General features: G+C 34.9%; 1 protein-coding gene across 1 annotated transcript; it reads left to right on the top strand.

The window, feature by feature from the left end:
* Positions 1 to 369: 369 nt before the first annotated feature.
* Positions 370 to 8,861, top strand: SPC25 (SPC25 component of NDC80 kinetochore complex). The gene is made up of 7 exons (XM_081052766.1): positions 370 to 476; positions 907 to 1,059; positions 1,157 to 1,222; positions 3,863 to 4,009; positions 5,008 to 5,112; positions 6,720 to 6,818; positions 8,560 to 8,861. Exons 1-7 carry the CDS (start codon positions 431 to 433, stop codon positions 8,682 to 8,684), a joined length of 741 nt encoding a protein of 246 aa, XP_080908892.1. The 5' UTR covers positions 370 to 430; the 3' UTR covers positions 8,685 to 8,861.
* The last annotated feature ends 2,202 nt before the right edge of the window (positions 8,862 to 11,063 follow it).

Genomic DNA, 11,063 nt, shown 5'->3' with positions numbered 1-11,063 from the left:
ACAATGGAATTTTTATTATTTTTAATTAGCTTTATTTAAGCTACGAGTAGTATCGAAGAAGAGTCTATATCCTTGGCGACAGAATACAATTAAAGTCCAATATTTATATTTGTTGCAGAAATCTTTATTTGAAACTGATGAATGGCCTGTCATGGGGCGAGTCTTCCAGGAACTATGAATACCTTCCAAAGTCACGCTGAGAGTGGGCGGTCTCTCCAAAAGAACTACAAATCCCAGAATGCCCTTTCCCCCATCTTTTCCGCGAGAGTCCCGGGCAGCTAGATCAACCAATCTCTTCATGGAAAACCTACGCTACCAGCCAATCAGAAGGCGAATGGGCGCCTAACGTCGGGAGGCGGAAGACGCCGTAGATTTGAAATTGCAAAGTTGGCGCGGCTGAGGGAGGTGGGCGGTTAAGCGGCATCGGCTCATGTCTTGTGTTGGGAAGGCAGCGGGGCTCAGGCCTCCCGGCGAAGGTAAGAGAGGTGGGAGCTCAGCTGAGCTCCCCGACCCGCCTGGGGTGGGAGGAAAAGCTGGGTAGATCCGTGGGGTTAAGACCCCTGGGACCTGCGATTCAGGCTGGCATTGACAGGGTCCGAGGTGGCAGGGGCGGCACCACGTTTACTTGGGAGAAGATGCCGTCGAAGTCATTTCCCCAGGGTCCTAGAGCGTGTGTCATGTGCAGTTAACACGACTGACGAATTTCTGGGAGGAAAGGGGTTCCTGAATTCTCGCTGCCTTGGGATAATCACAGTCAAGCCCAGGGGGCTGTGATGTGCCCTGGAATATCTAGAGGGAAAAGTAAGTTGCAAAGGTCAAACTGCCAAACTATAGTTGATTGGAATCTGTGCCCGATGTGATTCAAGTAACTGAAGAGATACAATGTGTGTTCTGTTTGTCTTGCAGCCTTGTCTTACAAATTGGTAGAGGACGAACTTGCGTTGTTAGATAAAAGCATAAATGAATTTTGGAATAAATTCAAAGGCAATGTCAGTGACATCTCCTGTCAGGTGGTGGGACTAAGAGATGCCTACAAGGACATCAATAAAGCATGTGCAGGTACCTGAAGTCAACTCGTAACAAGTGCTGTTTTGGTTCTTTGGTTTTTAGTATCATTTCAGCTGAATTGAAACATCAATTCCAATTTCTCTTTCAGAAAAACTATCTGTAAAATTAAAGGAAGAAGAACGTATGATTCAGATACTTCTGGAATATCAAAATCGTATGTGACAAACTGTAGATCACAGTTTTGTTTAGATTAATAATCTTTATGAAATCCCTCATATAAGCAAAACAATGTATTCTGTGTGTGTGTACACACACACACACACACACACACACGAATAATCGCCATTTATGTATCCATAACCCAGCTTAATAAATAGAACATCCCAGTTATACCTTCCTCTTCTCCCACCTTCCAGAGCTACTCTGTCAATATTGGGTTTAGCGTTGTGTTTTTGAACGTTAAATAAAGGGCATCATTTTGTATGTATCCTGTCCATTCTTACACTCAGCATTATACTTGTGAGATTCGTCTATACTGACGTGTGAAAGCCAGTATTTTTTAAATACAATTTTGTTTTTGAGTTGGAAATCACAAAAGGTGGAGTTCCCTGAGCTCTTTAGGGGTCATGTTAGTACGCTTGCTTGGCAGTTTTTCTCTCCATATTTTTACTACTGTTCTTGCCTTCTCATTTTTACAACTCTCCATATTATCCAGAGTGGATCAGCAGCTTTATTGAATTCTGACACACAAACCATAGACTTGAGACCATAGGCCAGATTTCACTGGTGATACTAAATTTAGGAGCACCATGTTTTAAACACTATTAAATTGGAATGCCTTTACTTGGGGCACGTATTCTTGAATTTGCCGCAGTCCGTCCCGATAGTTTCTTTTGCTTTTCCTTACCCACTTTGCTTACTAGCAACATAACTTTGCGTCATTTTTTTCTTTTTTCCACTTTGATAGTAGTTTCCCACATTACTAAATTCTTTGATAATATATTCTACTTTATTGATTTATCATATTATTTAATAATTTATTTGTTAGACGTTTAAGATGTTTTCAGTTTTTCACCATTATAAATAACACTGAAAATATTTTTTTTGTATATAAATACCTGCACACATCTTGTTTTCTTAAGGCAGCTTTGTAAAAATGAAATAACTGAACCAAAAGACATGAATATCCTTAAGACTTGTTTTACAATGTCAACAATACTTTCCACAAGGACTCTAGTATTTTGCATTCTTCTCAACACTATTGTTTTTATAAACATTGTTGAAATAAATGAAAATTGGTATGTTATTTCTGTATTTGCATTTCTGTAATTGAGGTTAAATTGTTTATTTATTAACCACCTAGCTCCGCTCCATGTTTCTTCTGTTTATTCCTTTTGTGTGTGTATGTGGTTTTTTGTTTGTTTGTTTTTGGAAGTTATATTTGTGTTTCCTTTAGATTAAGAACAGTAACTCATTGTTGGGGGAGGATAGTTTAATAGTCAAAAGCAGTCTTTGAAATCAGGACCTGAGTTTGAATCCAGGTGTTAAACTCTATTGCATCCTAGCAAAAAAAGCTTTGGGCAAGTGACATAACTGCTGAGCCTTTTTCTTCTTTTAATATAGAGACTAAGACCTGCATAATAGTGTTATTGTGAAACATAAATTTATATAAATAATTTATGTAAATATAAGATATTGGACAAAGTAGCTAGCATATAGTAGAGTTTTATTCTTACTTGAATCAAATATGAATTTTTTCTCCTGCTTGTTAATTTTATGTAGCCAGTATATGCCTTTCACTTTGATTTCTTTTTACCTTTGAGTAAAAAGATGTTTCCCCACAGAGTTAATTTTATATTCACAGATACTCTGAATATAGGTTTTGTAAGATTTCATTTTATGTTTAAATATTTAATAAATATGGAATTCTGTATTTCAGCACTGGGGTATAATGTCTCTCTTGATTTATGATATTTCATTCATATTAATTATCAAACATTTGTTTGGGAATGCCTTTTTTGTTTAATTGATCTGTAAGTCAATTCTTCAAGTAATACACCACTATTGTATTAATGTTACCATCACAGATGTTAAATCTGATAAGGCAAATCCCTTTCCTTTTTGTTTTTCTTACCATATTTTCTTAACTACGCTCACCTATGTATTTGTTATATTACATTTTATAATTTTATTAGATCCTTCCTTTCCCTTCCAAATTCCATTGGGACTGCATTAAATATAGAAGTGAATTCTGGAAATACTGACATCTTAGTATTTAGAAGCATAAAATGTCTTTCCATATATCAAGATATAATATATGTCTCAGACAAGTTTTGCATTTTGAAAAATAAGGAGCCTACATATTTTTTGATATTCCTGAATGTTTTGTTTGTTACTACAGCAAATGAAGTTTTCCCCTTCCTTCCTCCCTCCCTATGTTACTCCCTCCCTTCTATCCCTTCTTTCAATCTTTTTGGTATGTTACAGAATCATATAGCATTAAAATCAGCTGTTTCTTCAAGGCACTGTGTAAAGCCATCTTCTACAATTTGTCTTTGGTGATGGTTTTTATTTATGTACTTATTTGAAGGTGGGGAGAGCTGCAAGGATCATGATCTTCTAATTTTCTGTTTCTTGGTTTAATTTGGTATTCTCCTCTTCTCATTTCTATTTTCAAAGACAAATAGGAAAGAAAAAGATGTTTTCTTTTATAATTTTTTTAATCTTTAGGAAATATTTATCAATTACAACATTCTGTATTAATCTTATGAAAGTCAGTATTATGCTGTCTTCTTAGATGCATATTGGAGAACAAAGCATGTATAGTCTAGCTAATACTTTGTGCTTCTTACAGAGATCTGCAGGCAGAATAAGCTCATTCAAGAAAAGAAAGATAACCTGTTAAAGTTGATTGTTGAAGTAAAAAGCAAAAAGCAAGAAATGGAAGTACTGACTGCAAATGTGCAGGATCTTAAGGAAGAATATGCTAGAAAGAAGGAAAGTAAGTTTCCAGTTGTACGTGTATTTAAAACATCAGTCTAAATTTCAAAGTGGTGATGGTTCACAACTAGATACGTCTTGCCTGCTCTCCAGCTTATTGCCAGAAATAGATAACATACCTTAGGGCCATAGCCATCCACTCTAGGCCTGTGAAGGTAGCTAAGTGGGTTTTATTTTCTTTTGTTTTATTTAAAGGTCCTTTGGATTTTTAATATAGCCAAAGTAATAATGAAATTGATATGGGAGTTGAAGCATAGTGGGAGACAGTTTCACTAAGTCAGGTTTGCCTGGGAGAAGTCATAGTCTAATTTATCCAACAAATTTATTGATCACACATGAGCTCTGCCAGGAACCATTAAGCACGCTCTTTATGCTAGAAAGTGTCTTTGTCTAAAAAACTTTCATATTTAAATGAGTGTCTTGTTTGCCCACAAGCGAAGTAATTAATTCTCAAATCTCTCGAAAATAGCAAAGTTTGTTTTGTTGATGCTTTTTCTTATAGTTTTTGTGCAAGTCTACATTTTTGTCATCTCCTATGTGTTACTTAGGGAGTAATGTGTTAACTTTAAGAAAAATTTTAAACTGGCATGAAATAAGACTGACTTCTCATGAGAAATACTTATGTTTAAAAGAATAGAATATTTTTCAATGAAGCAATTTCTTGGCTAACCAGAAAAAGCAAAATAGTGTAAAGGAGGTCTGTTTCTCTACCAGCCATGCAAATCTTGGCCTATTTATTCATGATACTATACAATAAACTAGAATGAAACAGTTCTGTCACTACCTGTACGTATTTTCTCACAAATTTTTCTTTCCATCTTGAATGAACAGAAGCCCCTTTTGCTAATTGAGAGTTAGAAACTTAATAAACGTAAGCAAATTCCTTTGCCTGGCATCATTTTTATAGTTGTTTTCAAGTTATTTTTAATTAATTAAATGAGCATTAGTTGAGTGCAAACATATAAGATGTTTGATACTGTGTATGATTTTTAATTGTAGCTATTAATACTGCTAAAAAAGCTAGTGAAGAGAGGTTGAAAAGGCTCCAAAAATCTGTAGACGTGTATAAAGATCGACTTGGACTAGAAATTCGAAAAATTTATGGTAAGTATATTAATGTAAGTAAAACTTAGGAGTTGGAACGGTGACTTTGTCTTAAGTAGAAGAGAATTAAATTTTTTTTCAAAGTAAAAATATTTCACATTTTCAAGTAAAATAATGACTGCATTATAAACTTTTTAGAAAATAGGAAAATTACAAAATTTTTATCACCCTAACATAATTACTGATGTCTTGGTTATTTATCATCCAGTGTTTTAATAAATGTATTTTTAGCATGGTTGCCAACAAGCAAATATTTGTTCCTTGTGTGTACTGGTATTATATGATTAGCATTTCTCCAGTTGTAATAGCCTTCATAGTGGTAAATTTAAAATGGTAGTGTATAATTCATTCCATGAATGTATCGTATTTATTCAATCTTTTATCTATTGTTACACACATGTTTTTCCTCTAACTTAACATTTGGATTCTGCCTGTTCTTTAGTTTTAGAAGTACTGCAGAGAATGTAGGCTTCTCTGTTTCTTTTATATCATTTCCATGGAATTCCAAGAGAGGTACTGCTGGGTTAAAGCACATAAATAGTCTAATGGCTGTGGATGCCAGTTTACAGCACCGCTTACTGTGTTGGGAGTCCCCGAGATCACCATCAGGTTTGGTGATTAGCCAGAAAGACTTACAGGACTCGGCATACAGTGATATTCATAGCTCAGATTTGTTGCAGAAAGGATACAAAACAAAATCAGCCCCAAAAAGCCACATGAGGCAAAATCTAGAGGAAACAAACTTTTTCGGCATAAGTTTTCAAGATTCCTAACCCAGGGGAGTTACACAGGACATGCTTTCTTCCTTCAGCATCGGATTGTGACAGTACATGTGATGTGTGGTCTGCCAGGGCAGCGCATTGGAGACTCCGGAAGCTTGTGCTGATTTTCCCTGGACTTCGTCCCAGGCATCTTTTCCTTTTGTTCATGTTGCTGTGTTCTTTCACTGTAATGAAGTGTCCACCGTGTTTCCCCGAAAATAAGACCCAGCCAGACCATCAGCTCTAGTGCGTCTTTTGGAGCACAAATTAATATAAGACCCGGTCTTATATTATATTTATTATATATATTATATTACATTACATTATATTGTAGTTTTGGGTTTGCATTTCCCCAGTGATTACTGGTGTTGAGCATCTTTTCATGTATTTATTGGCCATTTGTATCTATTCTTCGGAGAAATGTCTATTTAAGTCGTTTGTTCATTTTTGAATTGTTTTTTGTTGTTTAGTTGTAGGAGTTTTTTTATACACCCTCTATGTTAAATTCATTTCAGAGATAAGATTTACAAATATTTTCCCCCATTCTGTGGGTTAGCTTTTCACTCTTGATAGTGTCCTTTGATAGTGTCCTTTGAAGGATAAAAGTTTTTAATTTCGATCAAGTTCAATTTATTTTTTTCTTTTGTTGTTTGTGCTTTCGGTATCATATTTAAACTACAAATACATTTTAAAGCTAATTTGTAATTTATACGTTTGGAGACTTTGGTTAAGTGAATATAGATACTTAGCAGTATAGAGATTGATCAAAGACAAAGGTAAGAAAGCTCATCTCCATTGAAAGCTTTGGCATAATAAAATAGTCTCATATTAAATCTCTTTTTTCAGGTGACAAGTTGCAGTTTATATTCACTAATATTGACCCTAAGCATCCTGATAGCCCATTTATGTTTTCCCTACACCTAAATGAAGCAAGGGATTATGAAGGTATGTCCTCCTGTCTATAACTAGTCTAAGATTGGCATCCCCAAATGTTATTTGAATCAGAATATAAAGTAATATAAAGGAAGTAATATTCCTACAATCTATTGTTTTCTTTTCTACTCTTGCTTTTTGGGATATTGTCTTCTAAAGGCTGTGACTAGTTTTAATTTATAGATATAATCAAAGAGCATTAATAAGTAATTTCTCTTCTGGGTGACAGTGCCACAGTGGCAGAAAAGTCTATAAGACAAAAGATCACTGTATTTCATATGCAAGTATGGATTATCCCTTTAGAGAACTTAAAGAGTAGCTATAAAGGATATGACTGTCTAAATGTGAATATTATAATTTATCCAAGTAGGTGATTTTGAAAGCAAATGTAAAATCAGAATCTGATCATTTTTCCCCCAAAATCAATTTTACAAAATTATCCCATCGTGCATAATACCACACAATGATAATTTAGCTGAGTTACTGATTCTCCAGTAGGTCAGACGGTTTTTGATTTATGGGGAATATATATTATTGGCAATAGTGTAAACAGGAAGAGAATAGAAATACACTTATCTCTTTTTTATCCTCCTAATTCTTTTTAAAGTAATTAATTTATCAGAATTTAGGAAATGGTTCTCAGCTTTTTATACCTGTGTTCCCATATTAAAGCATTTATGGGAGACACACACTCAGGTGAAATGCTTAGTTGGCTCCCTAATGTGCCCTGATGACTCAATTTCTATTCTAATGGAATTTATATTTTAGGAATTGAATTCATGTATAAATGTTTGGCTTTTTCCTCTTTAGGTAAATATCTTCTAATGAATGCTGAATTTTGAAAGCAATCCCCATAAACACCTTACCTAGCTTTTTAGTTTTCTCCAAATTGGATATCCTCTATTGCTACATAGTGTCAGGATTTGACAGTGTATTAAAATAGAACCTACAGTTTAATTTTGAACCAGATGCTCTGTTCTTTTCTGCTTTTGGTCATGGGCCTTGTTTCCTGAGCAATCTCTACCAAAGAGCTGGAAATTTGATATGGTCGAATTTTTTCCCCTTGAACAAAGGATAAAATTGATGGTAGAGAATACTGGATCCTTCCTTTTTTGACCGTCCTCTTGCTTGCTCCCAGTTTGTACCATCTGGTACAACTACTTATGAGATCCACATTGACTTTGAGTATCATTTGTTTAGGAGGCACTGTAAATACCACTTTTGGAATAGCAAGCGCATTTTCTAATGACCTCCATTGCATTTGTGAAACTTTAGACTTTTTTCCTCCATAATTGTAAGTTATTAAGGGTTGGCATTGAAGACTTTTTTTTTTTTTTTTTTTGATCCAGTGGTCAAATATTAGAAGTCAGGCCAATGTTTTAGAGAGAAAACTGACTTACCAGTTAAAAATAAACTGTTAAAACAGATTAAATAGTTAAAATACATAGTAAAGATGATGGGAAGTGGTATTCTGTTCTTTATCAATATCATTAAGCTCTTCAATCTCTTGACTACCATCTGTTTAAATTTAAAGCAAGATTGTAGTACATAGATTTGAATATTTAGAGATTAAGTAAAGGAAAGGTCCAAAAGATAGTTAGGATAGGAAAATCAAGTGTATTTATCATTTTATGCTCAAAGCAATTCAATAAAATGGAATTAAAATGATTTGAATCAGATGAAAGAATCTAAATTAGAAATCCTTCTCTTCCGTAAAATATCTCATTCAAATTGTCTTCTTTTTTTTCCCTAGTGTCAGATAGCGCTCCCCATCTGGAGTGCCTATCAGAATTTCAAGAGAATGTAAGGAAGACCAAAAATTTTTCAGCTTTTCTTGCCAATGTTCGGAAAGCTTTTAGTTCTATGGCTTATAATTAATGTATAAATAGTATATAAAAACTGTTTAGTTTTGTTCCCTATTGTGTATCTCTTTTAGAAAGAATTCTCATCCATTGTCTGCCTGTAATCCTTTTGTATTTTTTAAATATCTCTGTGTGGTGTATTTCTTTATAGAGTATTTTAATTAAAATCTTAGGAAATAAAATTTATAAAGTCAAGTATGTTCTTTTTAAAATGAAAAAAAATATGTAGATGCACACACATGCACACACACACACACAGTGGACCCTTGAACAACGAGTTTGAACTGTGCCAGTCCACTTAATATGTGGATTTTTCTCCATAAATATACAGTCAGCCATCCGTATCCCTGGGTTTCGTATCCACGGATTCAACCAAGTGTGAATGGAAAGCAGTATTTTCAATCCATAATAGAGAATTCATGTATGTGAAAGGCCAGTTTAAATTATATGAGGATTTTCAACTTCACGGGGACTAATTTCTGCAGTTGTTCAATGGTCAACAATATGTATACATATATATTCTTAGATAAATTCTACTGATATATATATATATATATATATGTATATATATATACACACACACAATAATATATATTTTATATTTATATATTACTAAAATATTTTTATATAGTTTTAATGGCAGGCATGGGTAGTTTATGGCTAGCTTGTAAATGGGAATTGTACAAAGTGCACCGTGTCTCATTGGTTTTCAAGCTTTTGAAGGTCATGGACTGGTAATATTAAAAAGTTAGGAGGGTGGGCCCAACCTAGAGTTGGCAAATTTTGAAATATATTTTGTAAGGTAAACACTACTAAATAGTACTATCTCCTGTCATTCTAATATAAAGGAAAGAATATTTTTTATTTCATACCAACAGGGATCTACAGTTACGGAACAAACCATATCAGAAGAATGTTGGCAGTATTCTAAGATATTCAAAAAAGGTTGTATTTTTGAAAATCCAAGTATAGAACATTTACAACCATTTTGTAATACACTGTTTAATTGTGGTCTGGATATAGCTTTGCTGTCTTAAGAGTCTATTTAACACAGACTAGAGCTCAAATGTCATCTTGTTCTAGGGTTTTGTTTCGTTATTGTCCTTTCCTTGTAAAATTGGTTGTATTTAGGTATGCTGGCTATAATGGAAGCAACATAACACAGCTTCATGACACCGTGTTTCCCCGAAAATAAGACCTAGCCGCGACAATCAGCTCTAATGCATCTTTTGGAGCAAAAATTAATGTAAGACCCGGTCTTATTGATACACCTGAAAAGCCATGAAACAATGACCTCCATTCCTCCAGTTTCTCTCCTGGTTCTCCTTGAAGTCTGGGAAAAATTTCAGGCCAGTTGTCTAGCTAGAGTCAGAAGGGAGTTTCAGAAGCGCTCATTTGCCTCTCATGCCTAGGACCTGGCTAGAGCTCTGCCTTAATAGCAGTAGAATTTATCTGAGGAGCATGCTATGTGGTGGGAATGTCCACTGGTCCACCTCAGGGTGCAGGCCAGCTTTTAGCAAATGCTGATTTGTAGTATTGTGCAGAGAGAAAAGGCTAATCAACTAGAGATTGGAGCCTGTTCTAGCAATAGTCTTACCTGTTTTAGCATGAACTTGGCTAAACGGAGTATCTTACTATTACTAGAGGGAGTACAGTGAGCAGAACTATCCAGTTTTCTTTGGCAGATCTTTACATGTAGCCTTATTTTTTATATACCTACATTTAAATGAATCTATAAAACCATATCAAAACCCAACTGTTTTTTTGCGGATCTAGCTTGATTTGGAGCTCAAATGATATCAACAATACCCATTTCTTAGCTGTTCTTTTCTGGGCTGAGGCTCCATGTGGACCCCAGCAATTTCAAGCCCATTCCAATCCCTGGACCAATCACTGATGATCAGAGGAGTAAGTACATGTTTTGGATTAGATTAGATCCCCCCCTGAAACCCAGGTGTGGAGGTAGATTAATCTCAATAACTTGAGCTAAGAGTGGAGATGTTCTCAAAAGGGAAAGAGATTAGATATTTGACATTAAATAATGTAGCAGATGACTATGATAGTATGACTGAATTCCCTGCTTGAAATACATTCACAAGCAACAACCGAAAAACTTCAGGAAAGGTCTTCATTCATTGAAACAAGAGAAAGTCCATGTCTCATACCACAAAGTCTTGATAACAGTGTTTTGAACCATATTGTAAAAAGGCGTTGACGTGGCTTGCCTATGTAAGAAGTTCTGAAGGATCTCTTTACCTGCAAGTTAGAGAAATGAAGATTGGGGATGAGGGAAGAAATGGGAAGCTCCCTATTTAGGGTCTATTTCTCTTCAAGGACAGCCATTCCTCACATCTAACAGGTTAGAGGTGAGGCAAGATTTGGGAACAAGGCCACA

Source organism: Rhinolophus hipposideros, assembly GCF_964194185.1.
Source record: "Rhinolophus hipposideros genome assembly, chromosome: 6".
In the NCBI taxonomy this organism is placed as follows: Eukaryota; Metazoa; Chordata; class Mammalia; order Chiroptera; family Rhinolophidae; genus Rhinolophus; species Rhinolophus hipposideros.
Note: the sequence above shows the minus strand (reverse complement) of the source record. Positions and strands in the feature narration are given on the sequence as shown.